The 20940-nt window shown below is 36.7% G+C and overlaps 1 protein-coding gene across 10 annotated transcripts; it reads right to left on the reverse strand.

Moving 5' to 3' along the window:
• Nucleotides 1-135: 135 nt before the first annotated feature.
• On the reverse strand, nt 136-11788 carry LOC134813423 (glutathione peroxidase-like). 10 transcript variants are annotated; one of them, XM_063821190.1, is made up of 7 exons: nt 11737-11788; nt 11485-11586; nt 11153-11251; nt 4394-4464; nt 4071-4215; nt 2897-3007; nt 136-645 (listed from the first exon to the last, which is right to left on the reverse strand). In XM_063821190.1, the coding sequence occupies exons 2-7, from the start codon at nt 11548-11550 to the stop codon at nt 457-459; spliced, it is 681 nt and encodes a 226-aa protein (XP_063677260.1). In that variant the 5' UTR covers nt 11551-11586; nt 11737-11788; the 3' UTR covers nt 136-456. The 10 variants fall into 10 exon arrangements, with proteins under 10 accessions (XP_063677260.1, XP_063677267.1, XP_063677259.1 ...); XM_063821197.1 differs by lacking the exon at nt 11153-11251; XM_063821189.1 differs by lacking the exon at nt 11737-11788 and having other exon boundaries at nt 11485-11605.
• Nucleotides 11789-20940: the final 9152 nt, after the last annotated feature.

A 20940-nucleotide genomic window follows, 5' to 3' on the forward strand; every position in this document is an offset into this window, starting at 1 on the left:
TCTCATACTATCCTCAGTTAACTGACTAATATAAATGGTTTATTTTCTAAGGTCTTCATTTTCAACCGATGTGGTCACTGGCCTGTTTTGATGTTTGAAGAGGACCAATTTATCTTTTCAAAGAAAAACAATAAGTTCACAAAATAAGGAAAACTTTTACATCACTATACAATCCACCCATAGGGTTTAAGAAAGTTCGATCATATTAAAAAGCAACTTATTTTGACTGGTGCTTGCAGAGAAAGAAAGGGAACTACAACATACCCGATCTAACCCACTTACACCGGGTAACTCAACTACGAGTTAATTGTCTTGCGTTCTTTAACAGAACATGGTAATACGAGAAGTTATAAAAAACATATAAAAGGATTATTAAGGATTTCCCCAAAAATTACAACCAAAATGATCGGCGTAAACAAAGAATAGTTTTGATATTAGACGTCAGGTGAAATTATCTTAAGATTCTTCGTTCACTTCCTTGGCGGGCTCCTGTGCCAGGAGCTTTTCAATATCCGGGATGATGTCGTTTGGAGCAAAGTTAGGAGCGTATCTCTTGATAGGGACACCGTTCCGGTCGCTTAAGAATTTGGTGAAGTTCCATTTGATGGCGTTGGTGAGGGTGCCTGGAAGCTTCTCCTTTAGCCACTGAAATGAAATACGAGTATTAGATGATTGTAGACCGCATGTAATCTGGTTTATATTAAGAAATCGACTTTTGTACTCCCTGTATTGTTGGGTATGTATTATTGTGCATTTAATTAATGTACAGTCATGACAGTAGGATCTATTAGAAATTGCACGCAGCGCACGCATGCGCGCCAACACGGCGTGACAAAATCAAAAGTTTTGCCTCCGCGCGCTCCGTTAAGTATGGTTCTCACGACGGTCCCTCGGAAGCGCAACTTGTAGTGTCCGTCCCGACTCCCTGATTAGCGGGGTTCAGGGATTGCACGTTGCAACTCGAGTTGTGACCACCAATTTGTACATTAGAACAGAATATGTAAAATGTTGACATCGACAGTCCCATCATTTGTTTTATATGAATAAGATGTGACATGGAAATAATACAGCCTCTCATCACTGATAACTAATGTAGAAGTCTTACAACGATATCCAGATACGCCATGATAAACAAGTTCATAATATACTACCATCTGACACGGTGCCAACTTATGACTTCGTGAATTAAATTTCGCTCAGTAGTTAGTAAATCGATCTTATTTGTAGCTTACCTTGAACAGTTGGATTTGTTGGGCGTCTTTATTGCTCTGATAAGATATAACCATTTACCATTACAGTGAATTATGAAAAATACTTCGGGCTAACATCTAGCAAGAAAGACTTGACATTAAGGAATACCTTGGGCGAAAATCTAGCAACACTCTGGGCTAAAATCTAGCAATGCTTGAGATTGGCAATCGATATCTAGGAATACTTTGGACTGAAATCTAGCAATACTCGGGATTGACATCTATGATCTAGCAATACTTGAGATGAACATCTAGCAATACTTAGGACTGAAATCTAACAATACTTGATATTGACATCTATGATCTAGCAATACTTGAGATGAACATCTAGCAATACTTAGGACTGAAATCTAACAATACTTGATATTGACATCTATGATCTAGCAATACTTGAGATGAACATCTAGCAATACTTAGGACTGAAATCTAACAATACTTGATATTGACATCTATGATCTAGCAATACTTGAGATGAACATCTAGCAATACTTCGGACTGAAATCTAACAATACTTGATATTGACATCTATGATCTAGCAATACTTGAGATTAACATCTAGCAATACTTAGGACTGAAATCTAACAATACTTGAGATTGACATCTATGATCTAGCAATACTTGAGATAAACATCTAGCAATATTTCAATTTGATATGATCTGAATACAGCAAACATACAACAAACACAAGAACACCATGCTCAGCTCAAACTAAACTCCTTGAAAACCACCCATTTTTATATGTAGACATAGCTTCCTTAAAGCTCTTGCACAGAATAAACATTAATAGAATAATTACTGTCGCTTTCAGGGTAGGAATTAACTGCAAGATAAAGAAGACATAATCCAAGTATAGTAAACGCTGAATGCTGAATGCTGAATGCTGATATTAAACAAAGATATTAACCCCATCGAGTATTTTGGTGCATCAATATTCAGAATTGAATAGGTACTGCATAAGATTCTGAATATGACGAAAAATGTGCACAATCAAAAATGGCTGAGTTTGAAATAAGGATCTTTACATTTAAGGAGCTAAAATGAACTTTAATTTATCTTTAAATAGTTCCTTTTCTTCGCCCTAAATCAGGTATCTTGCATGACACAAGTTTTACACCACAATTTTTAGTGCTTTGTAGCAATTCCTGTCAATAACAGTGAAAGCAGTCGCACACGAATATATCCTAAAAGGTGGATATTTTTGAGAACATAATTTCTCCTTCTAGAATCAAGATGACTGGAAATTTACACCATTCATATCTAAAAAGGAGACCTCAAAAGATTCCGAAGCATAGTTGAAGAGTTTATCTTCATTGATTTGGGTTGTTCTACAAACGAATATTGTTTTAAAATCCGTTAAAACAAAACCTTAAATTATTCTGTCCATTTTAAAATATGTCACCGAGGAAGAGGTTAGATTGTGGTCTCATCCAATTCCTTCAAATTTTTATTGACATAAGCGAATTAGTGAATAAGAAAATGTCTAAAGAAGAAAATTGAAAACACTTCAGATTTAAAAAAGTGAAAGCTATCATAACACTGCAGAATTCTGGTAGCAACGTGGCTGAAACAAAAAAAAATTGTATTTTCTTGTAAATACATAATGTAAAAAATGTAAGTTAACGTAAATAAAAGCTAATAATCAATACCTTGTAAAGCGGAATAGCGTTAGCTCCATTGACATTAATCTTGTGAAACATGTCGAAAGTAACACCGTACTTCTTCACAAACTCTATTATCTCTTCATCAGTTCCCGGCTCCTGTGAACATGTCATGTGTTAGGTTAATCATTACTCATTAGGTACTGTATTAGGTACTGTATTAGGTACTGTATTAGGTACTGTATTAGGTACTGTATTAGGTACTGTATTAGGTACTGTATTATGTACTGTATTAGGTACTGTATTAGGTACTGTATTAGGTACTGTATTAGGTACTGTATTAGGTACTGTATTATGTACTGTATTAGGTACTGTATTAGGTAATTTATTAGGTACTGTATTAGGTACTGTATTAGGTACTGTATTATGTACTGTATTAGGTACTGTATTAGGTACTGTATTAGGTACTGTATTAGGTACTGCATAAGGTACTGTATTAGGTACTGTATTAGGTACTGTATTAGGTACTGTATTAGGTACTGTATTAGGTACTGTATTAGGTACTGCATTAGGTACTGTATTAGGTACTGTATTAGGTACTGTATTAGGTACTGTATTAGGTACTGTATTAGGTACTGCATTAGGTACTTTATTAGGTACTGTATTAGGTACTGTAATTAGGTACTTTATTACGTAATGGATCTTATTGAGAAACCCACCAAAACATAGTGGATAGCCTAGCAGCCTGTATGTACCAAGGTGCACTAACGACTGTTAAACGTAGAATGTACTTGTGTGACGCACTTTTACACCGATAATACAAACATAACATATGCGAGCCTCCTTATGTTAGTAACAATACACGTCTGTGCAAATAATACATCTGGGTAATGGGTATGTACATTTAACATCATGAGAGAAGGAGGAACCACCTTGTAACTGAGGTTCCTGTCACGACTGATCTAATTGTAATGATACCTAATACGCACCACGGTATTGCACAACTCTCAACACTTCCATACATAGCATAATCTACACAGATGTTCTGGTTTTAATGCGAGAACTTTAAAAGTAAGAGGAACATGACATGGTATGCCTTTTAGTTTAGTCTAACAACGATTTAGGGGAATTACAGTTGCGAATATTTTGCTATTTGAAAATATAAAGCTTGGTTAATTTTGAGAATTGAACAATAATTGTTACTAATAATCATATCACTGACCTGGTTGCCGAATTGATTGCTAGGGAAAGCTAGAATACTTAATCCTTTATCATGGTACTTCTCGTGTAGTTGTTGTAGTTGTTCGTAGTTGAGTGGGGTTAGTCCTCAGTAAGACGCCACGTTTACCACCAGGGTAACGTTACCTCTGTGGGTGAGAGTGGTGTCATGGTAACAAATAAGTGGTAACTAACATGAATATATTGTGAAGCTAGTGTCACAATTACTAATATTAGTTTGATAAGAACAAGAGACATCCTCTGTTAGGCGATAAATCTTAGTCAAATACGAGGTTAGGCGAGTGTTATAAATTATAAACACTTTACTTGTATTTAGCTAGGTCCTGGGTCTGTTCGTGAATATCTGTGATATCTTTAAACTCGAACACACTGGAGTACTGAAAATAGGGTGTAGTGAGATTAGTGAGATTAGCTGCTATTCTGATGATTATTTGTAATTATTATTCAATTTGATCAGTGGAATGATTGAGCGACACCGACAGTTTATTAGCCGAAGGGAACATTTTTGAGGCTTGATAGAACTTCGAGGCTTGCCAGATGAATAAATGTTAGTCACTGAAGAAAATTTTTGAGTATTGAACTGACAACCTAGAAGATCACTGTAATTTAATCATTTAAACTTTTATTAGTAAATCAAGGGAAACAAACTTGATTTTGAAGATCAGTGATCAGCAATCAGCATATAATAATAGGCGCGGCAGCTACGAACTATTAAATCACAGATAAGCTATCACACTATCACAGCTACACGTTATTACAGACAAGCTATCACTCTGAAACTGCTTCACACCCACACACAAGATTTTTTTAAATCGGCATGAAATTATTCGATAGAAATTCTAAATTAAACGTGAGCTGGTATTCACATCTTGGTTAGTGGTCTCTGACGATAAACTTTATATAGTTAACCGTTCTTTTTACTTTAGCCATATTGTTTTAAGTTAGTAAGATAAGTTTACCCTGCTTTGATAAATATGGATATTGGCCAACTATCAGTACAGATATAACCCCAGATAATACAGATATAACCCCAGACACGATATTGAAATCCCAATCAGAGAGGGTCCTAGCGTTTGCATATTGTAAAGTAATTACCACGCAAGAAGATCCAGCTTTTGAACACCTAAACATACCAGCACTCCGTTAAACAAAATGATGAAACTGAGATAATTAGTAGCGACGAAACTAAGATAGCTACTACATGAGATATACTGTAGTACCGATGAGGTTGCAAGAACAATACAGAACTGGGAATGTATTGAAGGTTCTCCGTGAGTACAAGTGACGAGAGAAAAGAGTACATGATAGTAAATTAATATATCATTATTATATCAACAGAGGAATTCAGTATCAGTCGGCCACGCCATATAAGTATTTCGTCCGATGTATTTTGCTGCTATAATGTAAATATAAAATACACATTTTATCGACTTACTGCAACAAAACTTACTGACTTATCAATGCTACTTACTTTAGGGCGTTTAACCTCTTTATCCTTACTTCCAGAGCAACCCATAACCATAACATGAAGAACTTACACAGTAAAAAACTACACGACTACACTGCTACAAGCACAGCATGACGCTCAGTTGCTAGAAAGTGAGTAAACCACGGCATATAATTAGTGAGTGTTCAACTTTCCGTCATCGTGTTACCTATTACTCCTTCATCAAAACATAATAACTCTTCAAAAGTCGACAAACCAGATGTACCGATACGACATGTTCCTAAAACTTTCCTATAATGCACAATGTGGATTTGTGATGTCACTTTTATTCGGTGTAAATTTTCTGTAAGTTACGGCTCGATGATACCATCAATTTACATACGTGTCTCAAGTTCAAATTAGAAATATAAATTACAAACCCTGCTACCACCTCATTCTCACTTACTTTGCTGAGCAATTCACATTTACTCGTACTAGAGCCCATACTGGTCTCCGTAAATTGATATACTGATTACAATAGCACAAATAATAAGGTTCCAGCTACGGTAGAGAAAGAAACGGGTACAACAATGAAATAGGCAAAAAGTAACCGAACACCAAGACAGACACACTTAATATATTACTGATAAAGTATTGAATTACAATTTAAATTTAGATTAACAGTTAGACATTAGATATTAATATATAAATTTGTGATCATTTATGATTACTTTCACTGTCATCAAGAGAAGGAGAAATCATTAATTTCACTGTCATAAAGGATCAATCACTGCTGTACATTTCGAGAAAGCATCGAATAATAAGACATGTTGATTAACAGGAAATTTAAATTAAAACTAAGGGCGGAGCCTGTCTGCCTGTCAAAAGTGAGTGAAAATAATAATATTACAGAAAGATAAAGTTACACGAACCTCCTCCTTCTTTTGTGTGATTTGAGACGTGGCTAACAGCCACATCCAAAAGGTTTGCATCGCGCCTCAGTACCAACAGTCACCAGAACAGTAACTAGAACTAAACTAGCATTACCAACAAGCAGGTCAAAATATATAAAACCAGGCGAATGAGATCACGCGATTTTGAATTTTTATCAGTATTACTGATAAAGGAATTGCAAGATAAAGAGCATAACGTGCAGTGATACTACATAATTAAATTTACAACTTAACAATTTTCATGTGAAAAGTCAAAAAACGGCAGCCAATGAAATTCGTTTTAAGATATCTAATCTGTTTATCCTCAACTCAGTGACAAGATAAGGGAGTGATTTGTCCCATTTAATTTAGTGATCATAGAAAAATGGCTTTTACGATTTGACAATTGGACAATCACTGTTAGTAAGTCAAGTTAATAATTTACGAGAAGTTGGTATATTGAATTTTCACTCGAAATGTTTCTACCCAGCACCCAACTTATACAGAACTTATGTCTAAGCCGCTTTTCCACGAAAATTTAGATATCTACCAAAAATAAGAGATGTCATGAAATTTCCTGTCTACTTCCGGGTAATATTAGATGTCAGATAAGAAAATACTCCTTGACGTACACAAAAGAACCGTGAGATTTTAAGAACATGCCTAGCGCCTTGGTAAAGGTAACACATATTCCACCACGGCTGCCAGAGTGTTGACCAGACTCCAGAGTCAAGCAGTATCCAAGATAATCTTCATGATTAATGACTCATGAGAGAGCAACTTTAGAGTCGTTTAAAGAATTGAAGTCACCTCAATCCTCTTGTTTACGGCCAAAATATTATCTTAGCATCAAAGAACAAAGATAAGTCATTGAGTCTGACACGATGAAAATCTAATTCACGATCTATGAGCCAAACTGTGATACATACCTAAGATGAGAAGTACGGACTCGTTTAGGGGGAAAAGTACGTACTTGTACGCAACTTTGAAAAGTCCGACTCATACGACGTACGATTAAGGTATAATTTTTTTGTTTTTGAATTATTATCATCGGGGCCGTTGTATAATGTAATTGTTTGTATAATGTAACTCTTAGAACTCTTCCATTAATTTCTAGAAGGAGAACTTTTCAGTAGAATTGAAAAGTACGTACGATACGAGTAAATTGAAAAGTCCGACTCATTCGTACTTCTCATCTTAGATACATACCATGCGGATACAGATTACAGAAGTAACATGACTCTTGCTTTGTCCGAACACGAATTTTGTCCGAACTTGTTTTAAACCAAAGATGTGCTATACCAAAGTGGGGGACAATCGGACTCCTTATTTACCTTATCCTGCTCGAAGAAGTATTTAATCTTGCTGATGATAGCTCTAATCATAGCGAAAAGTTCCTGGATAGTGTATTAGTGGATAGGCGATTCTTTGATAAGGGAGTACTTTTTCCAGTTGTTGGTCTGATTCAGATATTTCAAAGATTCCGCAGAAGAGGTAGAGATGTCAGCTGCAGATAGCGATGCTCTTGATCTTTACAAAGAGGAATTAAAAATGGTCAACTCGTTTTACAGAGACCATGCATTAAAAAAGCTAAAGTTTTTGTGTTGTGTGGTTGAGTTCTCAGGGGGGGGGGGGGGGGGGGGGGGGGGGGGGGGGGGGGGGGGGGGGGGGGGGGGGGGGGGGGGGGGGGGGGGTGGGGGGACTCACAAACTCGGGTCGTCCGGGAGGTAATTACCTTTTTTAGTTAGGGAAGCTATTATCGCTCTAACATGCGTAACTTACCTTAGAACGTTACCATAGTAGAGTAGTTCCGAAACTTGGAAAAGGGGGGAAAACGTTAAAACAACAGAAAATCACGGCCCCATGGCAGTGTATCCTTACAAGTATGCCCAAATAGTGGACTCAAGACTAGAACCCCTATTAGGCTAAGAACCAACGCTCACGAAGGACGTTCGGTTCATGTAATTGCCTTGTTTGTAACATTATAGCAGTGGCATTTCCAGGATCCTGCAGGAGGTCCCCGCCTATATAATGAATATCTAGAGTCTCAAAGCAGCAGCGTTCTTTCTGGAAGGAGGTGGTAGAGATTCTAGGTTGCCGCTTTTCTGCAACACTAAGAGAACAGTTATAGACTGCTGTTTATAGTTATAGACTGCTGTTTAACAAGATATAAGGTTGCAAATTAAATGTGATCCGAATTCGGACAAGAGTCGGTGTTCTGGACATTTTTCTGAACATGACTTTAGGCCAAAAAAAGTAATATTAGTACGGAAAACAGTCACGTTCAGACTAAAATCATGCGATCTTACTATTCCTTAATTTTAAACGTTAAAGCCAGAACAAACGATACTAGGTACGTGAAATATGAATACTCTAAAATATTTAACTTCCTTAAAATAATTTTCAAAATGCGCTCTTGTTCAGATCATTTAATTAATCATCTTCTAATACTCTGGCTACCATCCAAGACAGTTGAGGATGGGAGAAGAGCCAAGTTTTGCAAACAGCATACCTACAGATTACAGAGTTATACTACGAATTTTCCGTTTCCGGCAGAACTTATTATTCACGCCCACTTTCCCACTTAATTCCCCCACAAACATCAGCACTCGAAGGAAGTCAATTGTGTACGTTGCTGATCTGAACCTTTGCCAAGATATTTAGGAATTTGAACATTTTCAAATGCCGTTATAAAATTGCAATCAATCCAAAATCCATGCAAGTGTTTAGTTTATTAACTTTTATTTTGTTTCATCAAAAAAGTGTATTGACGGGACAAGATAATTGTTTCAGCCACAAATATTTTCCTGTTCTAGCATAAATATGTTATTTTATGCTGATGTGTAATGTGTAGAACAATGTTTATCGAATTAAGTTAATAAAAACTTACACAGCATAAAGGAACAAAGGTAAACTACTAACTACTAAACTAAAGGTAAATTACTAACGGTACCTGGTGCATAAGAAAACAATATGATCTAAAAACCTCATTGTTAGGATGTGCAATTGTGTAATGAGCACTGCAACAGAGAAGTAATACAACTAGCTACTCAACGTTAGAGTTCGTTGAAACTTAATCTGCTGCTGAAAACATCATTGCAGTGTTATATCTTCATAATTCTTGATTTTTTAGAGTTGTTAATCATACCTTTAGCAGACCCACGTCCCTTGACCCCCCCCACCCCCCCCCCCCCACCCCCCACTCCCCGCCTCCCCCCCCCCCCCCCCCCCCCGGGCCTCCAGACCCCCAAGCCCATCACACCATACCTTCTTATTTTACTATTCTGGTGCTGTTTATAATATCTATAAAATAAACATTGACGTTTTTATTAAATCTTAAACTTATGGTTAAATTCATGATCCAGAGAGGATGCGGATGAATATCAATCTTTTGTTAAATGTTTGGAACTTAACTTTATACATCAATCTCTAAACATATTACAACCTGACAGTCAGCATACAATGCCAGAATCAGCAATTCAAAAGGGAAGTATAGGCTATAAAACAAATAAGCAATATCACAATAAATAAAACTGCAAAGTAAAACACAAAAGTAAAACCCTAAAGTTACAGCAGACAGACTCACATGTGCTGTGAGTCTGTCTGCTGTCACAGCACACACAACACAACTCACTCTGGCTAGCAACTCTTTCCTAGATTTAGGAGATGGTGGCTTCTCTTGAACTGCCGCCGCCCCACTACCGCCACACCCAGCATTTCCTCCACAACCGGGATCCGGGGCCGGGTCCCCTCCACAAGCGGTGGAGGCTGCATTGCAGCTGGAGGTCCCTCCAAACCTTTTCTTAAACATATGCCTTTTCTGGTAAAATTCGGTAAACTTTTTGATTCGAGTGCTCATTTACCAATGAAATGAAATCACTCTTAAATCGATCGAAAAATTATAAAAGGACAACACAAGAGCACAAAAGACACTTTGGATCTTTAATGACAAATGACCTGAATTTATACAAACGAAAGCGTTCAAGATACAAATCAGCTTCAAGCTTACATAAATAATTTTAAAAAGCACAAATGACCATCAGCCTCTAATTTACCGAATAACCTGACAATGAACAAAATTAAACAAAATTAAACACAAGATTAAAATTTGAAGGAAAAAATGTCCAACAGCACAACAACAGTAGTATTACTCTAGACTTAGCAGATCTGTCATTAAGCATCTTAAATGTGTTGAAATATAACCTTATATTAGGACACCCTGTTAACATTATGATACCTACCGCAACTATGCAAACGAGAGACTAATCCAACAGTCAAATCATGAAACAGTAAACAGATGCACACAGAAGAGTTACCTTATTACAATATGTGTACGGTGCAACAAACCTAGCAGCAAGTAATTTATCACACCGTTTAGGAGACACTAAGTGTAAATTGTACCCAATTATACTAATTTGCTAGGAACATACAACAACATGTTGTATAATGTATAATGTATTATATAATATTATGTGTATTGTCCGCAATGCAGTGGCGAATTAGTGGCTGTCTTTTCAATTACTCTTAATTAATCTCACAATACCATCACTGGAGAACACGTACTTATGATATGTGGCACAAGAACAACAGGTTCTTAAACATCAGTATGCTCCATGATATGAATATATAACAAGTCACATTCTTCCAGAAAATGATGACAATTTGCAGCTTATTATAACTTGAAAGTCACTCACTAAATTTACTCACTAGGTTATACTCAGGGCTTTGAAAAGTATCTTTGAAAATCACAAAAGTAAGGACTACAAGCAGTAACACTGCAACATACTTCACTTTGCAATTTAAAAACTGAAAAACATGCTGTCATTACTCGTTATAGTCTTACCACAGGAAGTTTCTTAGCTGAAACTCGTCCCTATAACAAAATTAAAATAACATTGTCTGCAAATTCTTATTTTTGTGTGATCGTGTCTACTTCACATTGATACTTTTTCACTATTATTATATAACCTTGATAGTAGAAATTAACCTAAAATTAGCAACAAAGACTTACAGATGTCACCATAGTAACAAAGACTTACAGATGTCGCCATAGTAGCACCACCTACACTGGACAAAAAGCCAAGTGCAGTACCAAAGCGTCTCATTGAATTAACTTTAATCAGGAACAATCATTCTTATATCTGTAATTCGTTCATTTCTGTTAAAACAATTTAATGATCAAAAAAATTATTGACAGTAAAGTTACCCATCAAGGTATAATAATCATATTGGGGGGGGGGGGGGGGGGGGGATATTATAACAAATTATATTTTCGCCCTTTTTTTACCCACCGCTACTCCATCTACTGAGACAGCTTTAGAGGGGTCCTCTTTGGTAAACCAACCCATTACTAAGGAGTATGGTTTGATTAGGAAGAGTGATATATAATTAATATACATTTAATTTATCTAACTTGAAGATTAAATTAGCTCCTAAAAGATGCAAACAACTCGTCTTCGATGATCAATGATGAATATTGTAAAATATGCAAGCAAACTTGCTGTATAGACGTATAGAGTATAGACAGTCTACCAAACATCTAGTCTGGAATGTGGTCTGAAATATTCGAATTTTCAAATTTTAGCGACAGAATTTTCGAACGAGTTGGTACAGCATCAAGCATGTCATCAGGTGATCTGCAAAGCAACAAGTCTCAAATATGAAACGGGTAAAGGACACTTTGGCGGAAGTATGAAGACCCGACGTATCATGTAAACTGACTTCCCCCTTCCCCCAGCCCCTGTACTATAGTCATAGTTACAATATTGAATACTCGGCCAGCTCCACTAGTCCCAGTCATCCTGCCCATCCAATCGCAAAGATTTATATGAGGGTAATTCTACTAGGTTTATACATTATCCATCTATTAATTATTATGTTAAACCCAACAATCGTGTAAGGCAACGTGATAATTACTACGCTGTTGAATAGTCCTGAGAATGTCTAAAGGCTGCAAATTTGGCGAATTGTCCAGCTTATTTCGTCAGTTATGAATCTCTTAGTCCACCTATTCTCGGTCTTTGTGGCGAATACTTTTAATCTGAATTATTTTAATACAGAACTTTGACAGCATTCATCGTGGGAGTAAGACGACGAATAAAAGATGAAATACTTATAAAATAATAATTCATAGATTGTAAATGACACATATCACTGTATGGGTCTGTTCACATATTACGTAAGCCAGATTTCTCCTTTTTAAAACCTCCTCCCTCTCCGTGAGCCACTTTACAGTTTACACATAGCTATCGTGTGGTACTTGAATAAGCTTTTTTAAACCCCCTTCTCTCTCCTACTCCCTCAGCTGGTTTACGCAATATGTGGGGGGGGGGGGGGGGACTTAGAGTCAACCATCTCCTGGTTAGAGGTAGTGATATAGGATATTTGAGAGGGGCAGAATATATGCGGAGGGGGAAGTTAACAAAAGGTCATTAAGTTATATAAAATTAGTTTTAGTGTAATCAAAATGCGGTTGAAAACTTCAGTTGCAATAAATGTTGCGTAATAATGCAGACATATGTTTAAGCGACGAAAAATGTCGGCAAACTTTTAGCCAAACCTGAACCCACTCGAAATTTCGTCGTTTGTCTATTTCAGTTCTATTCTTTGTCAGGCAGTGCAAAAATATGCCGCATATTTATGTTTAAGTACTGCACAATTTTTTTGAGAAAAATTTCAACAGTCCCAAAAATAGAATAAGCACAAATTATAATATCTTATTAAACTTAGTAGTAAACCCGCGATGGGGTGGCATGTGCCTCAATAAAAATATTGCAATCATTTATTATTATATCAATGTATCATTAAATATTTCAAAAATATCAATAACGTATGGTTGATCCTTCACACTTGGTAAAATATATAAAAATAAAGTTAATCTACACTAAAGAATAAATAATCTATATTATATAAATCAAAAATATATATTAACTCCCCATCTTCATGTAGTCATTTATCAAAGCGGTAGAAATCCAAGTAATTTTAGTACGCGGTGCGCAAGGAATTTCGTTTTTTTTTAAATGTGTAGGCAAGATAAGCCTAAGTGTGGCAGTGAAAATTGAAAAATAAGTTGCAGAATAAATTGCAGTGACTGACTGTCAAATGCATTATCGCAGTTCATTTATTTGACTGCACAGTGCACTAACGTTTAGGATTCTTACAGCGTTACTAACGTTTAGGATTCTTACAGCTGTTATATTTTGCTAATATTTTGTTTAAAAGTTGTAAAGGACAAAGTTCTTGTCCGTCCACGAAAGGTTTTCTAGGTCAAGTTTTTGTTTGTCCAGTAAGTAACGTACAATGTTGTCCTTGTATGAATTAATAAACTTATCTTGTAACTTAGGTACGTTGAAGGGAAGGATTTTGTTTATTTCGTTTATCGTGTTGTTATATAATCGTGGTCCTACGTTAGAGATGCTATAATCGGTGATCCGTAAGCTGTTGAACTTAATTTCAAAATACTTTGGATTTCTCCTTTCCGTTTGTCTAAGCGGTGATTTTTCAAATATACTACAGATACTCGATGGTGCTACTCCCATATAAACCTTGTGCATCAAAGTTAGACAGCTTTTAGCAATGAGATTAGGAAGAGCCAAAATTCCTATTTTGTTGAAGATGGATTTTGTGTGAGATGGTAGTTTACGTTTTTCTTTGTCGTAAAAATAGTTATGATATTCTGAATCAGTGGCGCGAATAGCTTTCTTTTGAGCAGAGAATAAAGACTGAATGGAATTTAAAGATTTAGTACCCCAAACAGTAGCGCAGTAATACAGGTGAGATTGAATTAAACTATTGTATAGCATTTTTTGAGCTTTATTCGGAATGGAACTTTTAAGTTTCATCATTACGCCTGCATTTCTGGATATTTTAGTCTTTACCTGTTTAATGTGCTGGCTCCAGCTAAGTTTTGAGTCAATAATGACACCTAAAAATCGTTCATGTTCACTTTTCACTAGTCGCTGTCCTTCTATACTAATATTTATATCCTCTGGTAATCTGTTAGTGAATATCATGTATTTAGTTTTTCCTACATTAAGTTTAAGACCGTTGTTTTTAACCCATGTCTGTACAGTATTTAATACTCTGTTTGCACGCATGTTCAGTTCAGTGTACGTGTCGGCAGAAACGATGATGTTTGCATCATCAGCGAAGAAAATATAATGGGCTATATCGCTTACATTTGCAAGGTCGTTTATGTAAATAATGAACAATATAGGACCAAGAATGGACCCTTGAGGAACTCCATGTTCCAATCCCATTTTTTCTGAACTGCAACCGTTGACGTGAACATACTGTTTCCGGTTAGTTAGATAAGACTCAAACCAGGATAAGCTAAGGCCTCTTACACCATAGTGCTCCAGCTTATGTAGCAGTATCTCACTGTCTACTAGGTCAAACGCCTTGGAGAAGTCAAGAAGCAGTAATGCTGACACTTGCTTCCTTTCTAGAGCTTTATGTATGTTAAACTGAGCTTCAAGCAACGCATGTTCACAACTGTGACCCGATCTAAAACCAAATTGCGACGCATATAGAATATTACGTGATTTTAGGTGCTTTACTAAACGTGCATGCATTATTTTTTCGAATATCTTTGAGAAGCAGGACAAAAGTGAGATTGGTCTGTAGTTAGTAATTTCGCTGCGCGATCCTCCTTTATGGAGTGGGATAACCTTAGCAAGTTTGAGCTTTTCGGGGAATACTCCTTCGTGAAGGGAGTGTGAGATCAGGTGATTAACTACTGGAGACAGCACATTGCAAACCTTTTTAAGAGGCTGTATATTCATATCTGAAGTCGATTTGTTCTTAAGATCATGTATGATTTCAGCAATTTCGGAGGGCGAGGAGTCCTCCAGCTCCATATCAAAATCACATCGACTTGATTGGGGAAGAGAATGTCCTACTGATCCTGCACCGCGAACCAGATTGTTTTCGCTCTTTAGGTTCTCAGCTATATTAGTAAAATAATCATTAAAACTGTCAGCTATATCTTGTGAGTCGGTTATAACTCTATTTTTATAGTTAATCTTACTTATTTTTATTTTTTCTTTTGATTTCTTGTTTAATATTTGATTAATCATTTGCCATTGTAATTTGCTATTGCTCGCATGCTTTTTAAAATATGATGCGTAATACTTCTTTTTCGCAATATCTACTTGTTTTTCAACAAACTTTTTCATATGCTTATAAGTTTTTTCATTTTTTTCAGTAGGCTCTTTAACAAAGGATTTATATAGTTGGTTCTTTCGATTGCATGCACATTGAAGCCAATCTAATATCCACGGTTTAGAGTTTTTTCTGTGGTTTGATTTTTTCTTTTTAACTGGAAAACACTCATTATAGACTTCTTCATATTTAGTGTGAAAAGCTTCAAATTTTGTATTTGTCCCGTCAACGTTGTGTAAAAAATTCCAATCAATAGACGCTATTTTCTCCTCAAAACGAGCGATTTTCTCTTCATTTATTACTCGGTTTGATGATTCACAAGTTTCATTTTTCAATTTATTTCCTATTCTATTAGTGTCGAGAAGTATGCCGGTAAATGTGGCAAGGTGATCAGATAGCGATTCAGTTATAATGCCTGACTTTGTTATAGCATGGCATTGGTTTACGAAAATGTGATCAATAAGTGTAGCACTGTGACAAGTAATACGAGTTGGTCGTGATATCGTTGGTGCGAATCCATACTCTGCAAAAATATCAACATATTTAGTAGTATGGTCATTTACGCCGTATTCTAATAGATTAATATTGGTATCACCTAGAAATAATACGTTTTTGTTGCTATGTCGCGCCAAATCTTTTAGGGTGTTTTCCAATTTTTCTAAGTAACTGGGGACATTACCACTGGGAGACCGATACATATTGCATAGTATGACGTTTTTGTGGCCATTTTGAGCTATCTCTATTAACTGAAATTCGCCAACGTTTGGATCATCTCTATAAGATAATTCAGATCGTGCAGTGACATCAGATAATTCACAGAGATTCTTGTTTACATAGGTTACTAGACCACCGCCCTTACCAGAGTCCCTTGCGGGAGCCTGAATAAAGGGGGGATGAAAGCCTTCTAACTCTAATTCTTTTCCTTGAAATGCCATACTTACAACCGTGCAGTTTGTTTCGTTGAAACACAGAACATCAAATTTTAGGTGCTGTTCAATTTCATCACGTATATTAGAGATTGCTTTGCTCAAAGATCGAATATTAAGAGATTGAACTTTAAATTCATAAGGCCTACTCGTGTTGATTTGCCGTGGTTCGTAGTATTTACAGCTATTTAGTACATCTGAGCAGTTATCCCATGGATTAAAGTTTAAGTCATTGTTTTCTTCAAAAGTATTACCTATATAATTAGAGTCATGGTTTCTATGGTATGGGTTAAATTTTGCGCTATTCTCGTAATTACCGTGTACGGTGTATAATTGTCTAGGTGATACCTCGAAACCAGGAAACAATTCACGTGTGCAGCTTTTGCATCCTAACTCGCCCGCTGAGCATTTATTGTGCGAATAAGCGTCGCATATCCAGCAAACCGCCATTTTTGATTTGTTTCCTAGCTTTTTACAAGTTTTGCAACTCACCCTGGCAAAACTTACTTTAGATTTAGCTTTTGTTTCTGTACTACAGGGTATGTAAGTGTTACACGAATTTTCATTAGTTAGAGTGGTAATATCAGTATTAGTAAACGGAAATATGTCAGTAGTACATGCCAAACAATACCAGTTTATGAAACTATTGTCTAATTTCATTCGATTTACGTCATTTGGTTCAAGATTAGCACATTTACGATGAAAAATACCGTTACAAAGGCTGCATTTTAGCGGATCTTTACGTTCTAAACATTTTTTAGAACATAATCTACATCTACAAGACTCTTTGCACATCTTTAATTTGCAAAGTATAACTATAGATTACTGGTTATATGATATACGATAGATTACTGATTATCAATATAAAATTAAAGATCTAAAGAGATTTATACAGGAACTGTGGGTCAAGAAAACGGGTTAAGTTTTATGTTTGACTCCTAGTTCCAAAATCAGTCAAAATCTGTAAAGGTTAAATAATTGATTAAATAGTTAAAAAATTTAAATATAAATACACTGAATTTACTCCAGTAATTCTACGCTTGTGTTGTGTTGAAATTAGTTCGGTCCGGATTTATGTTGTTGTTATCTGCAATTTTGCTTATAACCAGTTCAGATAAGATAAGAAAGAGTAAAAAACCGTTTAAAATTTACTGTGATACATTTACCATGGTCTATAAGCCATCGCAATAAAAAATAATTTATGATTAGAAAAGAAAAAAGAAGATAAGGGACTTGCTGTTTTTGAAAAATTTGAACTTAGGTACTTTCTGTGAACGTTACTATACGTTTAGCTTTGAAAAATTAAATTTGTTCAAAATTGTGTTGTAAACGATTATGTATTCGCGACGAAAAATTTGATTTAAGAATTTCTACTGCATTGGCAAAAGAGATCGGAACTCATCCCTTAAAGGCCACACCTCTTCGATTACTGTCGGTCTTCGCCTGGCCAGTTCAATGATGCAGTCCAAGAGACGCGAAACGATCCCTTTCTTGGCTGCTAAGGTTAGATGAATACCGTTCCCATTTGGATCTAGTATAGTGCACCTTTTCCTCACCAGCTCAAAGCATATTTGATGCGAGTCAAACATCAATAGATTTTCAACCTTCGTGGTTAAAATAAATAAAGACTCGTTAAACCTACGAATTTCTGGATTTAGCCAGTGATAAGTGGTTAGTGTTATGGAGTTAAAGATGAATGTGGTGTTTGGGTATCTCTCACAATAAGTACGCAGATCATTCGCCACGACATCAAACAACGAGTAAGAACGGTGATTATACCTGGACAAATCGTTGATGCCTGCCGAAATCACCACGTAACTCATGTGAGGGAATAGGTGCTCAAACTTGTGAAGATCAGTGATTTTGTACATTGTCTCCTTGGTGCATGGCAAGTGAGTAGGAAACAAGCTGACGGGTGTGGTTGAATGAATTGAATCCGTCAATAGCAGAACACGTTCCGTTGGAATCGGAGTCGGGTCTGTTTCTGGTCTACTAGATTGGCGGATTGGTGGTATATGCTGTGGTGTGGTGGGAGCTGAGAGTCTGCGAAAAGTTAGTGATAGTCTCTCGCCTTGTGCTGTGGGATCTGCTTTAATACCATGTTCCCAAAAGTCCTGGGAGGACCTTGACATGCAATAAGTCTGCCCGTGTTTGAGGTGTATGGATTGTGTCGTGAGAGGTCCTATTTTGCTGCGGAAGTCAATTGTTCGGGCAGCACCGAGACTGACTGTGATTATGTTACTGGGATTGACGATGCAAGCTTCGTTGTCACTGTGCATGGGAATTGAAGATTTACCGTTCTCATAACGAGTAAGAAGGCAAGTTATGTTGTCTGTGGTGAATGTTGGGTCTTCTGTGTGATGAGCGATTGAGTCTATGATTTCAAGGAGTGGGTGATTCGTGGGAATATCAAGTGGTTTGTGTACTGTTCTGCCATAACGATACTCTGTTCTACCAAAAAATGCTGTCTGTCGATGCCCTATCTTAGTAAAATGTACTCCGTGGCAAACTGTCTCCAGGTCTAAATGGTCAAAGTTTATATCACACGGTTCAACAGCACCTGGTATAGTTGGTAACGTCACCGTGTTGAGCTGTGCTGGTGGTGGCGGTGGGGTTGATGGAGGAGTTCTTCTAGAGTTGGCGGCGCTTTCATAAGCTAACATGTCCGTGATGCACTGTTTCGCTGCCGCTATCGACTCTGTTAGTTGTTCAATAATCCTCGCATGATGGCTTTCTGCTTCTTGAAGTTTCTCGGAAATGAGGGAGGTTACGGAAGTGAACTGATGCAAATTTTTAGAAATATCATCTACATTGCTAGTTAGGTGTTGCTCTAGGTGTTGCTTTAAATGTTCATAGGCATGTGCCTTTCTATCCCTAGTTAGCATCCCTACTCCTATTGTATGATCTGTAAAACCACAGATTGTTGAATGGTATTCCGATTCATGTTTAAGTTGTTCTTCTGTCAGGGTTGAGAAGAGCTCTAAACTTGTTTTAGGAGATAATAGTGCCGTCCTAAAAGTTTTATCGTACGTACCGTCTTGTTGTGGGGGTACCAGGCAGGTCTTTGAAGAGGTAGTGAGTGGGTCACTACCTGGTAGCCCCTTGTCATCTGATGAAGGATTCGTCTCGTGAGATGGGTGGGTGGTTGGCTGATCCAATAAGTTGAGCGCGGCGTCGGCCATGGTAAATTTTCTTATCAGCAAACGAATTTCATGCGTAATGTAAAAGACAAATATGATAATGAAAATAATTGGCCATAGCTTTACTGGAGGAGGCAAAATCCTTAAAATCAGAAGTCAAAAACCTAGTTGTGATGAATCTTGCGTTAGATTCCTTGTAATCTGAAAATAATTCGCTATGATCCCCTTTTTGATAATAAGGTGTCTTTGAACCGTATCTCATGGAAACTGATAAGAAATGCAAGTATTTTTGGAATACGTTTTGGACGTCCTCCATTATTTGTTTGATCTTGCGTTTAGTGAATTCCGTTACCGTTCCCGAAACTAAATGTACATTATGTGCCTTTGCAGTAATTGTCAAATCATTTATAAAACTCTGAACGTCCCTCATAATAATCATAATTGAGCAGTAAACCCTTGCTCTGGACACAGTGATGTACATCCTAGCCAACAATTGATCATACCACTCTGCCAACATCTCCTCTATTGACTCTTCTGAAGTAAATTTTTTATTGAGAACATTGGGGAAACTCCATTCCAATATTCCTATTACTGCTGGCCATTCAGATGAGAAACTTCCCTCGTATGAGATAACATCGATGCGGTTTTTCCTTCTAGAGTCGTTTGTTGAGTGCATTGAGGCAAGAAAATCACTAGTTATGTCCTTGCAAATTTGTTCCCAGTGAGTGCAAGTGATTGAGTCTGGTCTCCGTTGCTTATTCCTTACCAGGTGTTCTACGTAACTTGTACATAATGGATCTTGATGGTTAAAACCTTTCTCAGATGCGAATAATCTGTCATCCGCCACTATGATTGCTAAATCTGTATTTTTCAGTTTTTTGAGCTCCTTTGAAACTGCTTCTTTGACGAACTTTTCGATTGCTAAACCATTAGGTGTGAGGCTATGCAGGAAATGCATGTTTCCTTTCGGACCATGAATGAAATGGCCTGGTTGCTGCTCTATGAACATAGTATTGGCAGGCTTGGATCGTATTTTTTTTATTCCAGAAAGCATATGTGTTATCTCGTAGGAATTTCTCAGATTGTCAGAAAGTTTTCTGATGGAATCGGGATTCAATCTGCTAAAAAATTCTTTGACATTTTTGTGTTTTTTTGTATAATCGTACAGAAATCCTTGCTGTAAAATATCATTCACTATCCAAAATGTTCTTCTAGATCGTGACTTCGAATCAAATTCTGCCAACACCTGCTCAAATACACGGTCAGT

Source organism: Bolinopsis microptera, chromosome 3, assembly GCF_026151205.1.
Source record: "Bolinopsis microptera isolate Bmic1 chromosome 3, MBARI_Bmic_1.0, whole genome shotgun sequence".
NCBI lineage: Eukaryota > Metazoa > Ctenophora > Tentaculata > Lobata > Bolinopsidae > Bolinopsis > Bolinopsis microptera.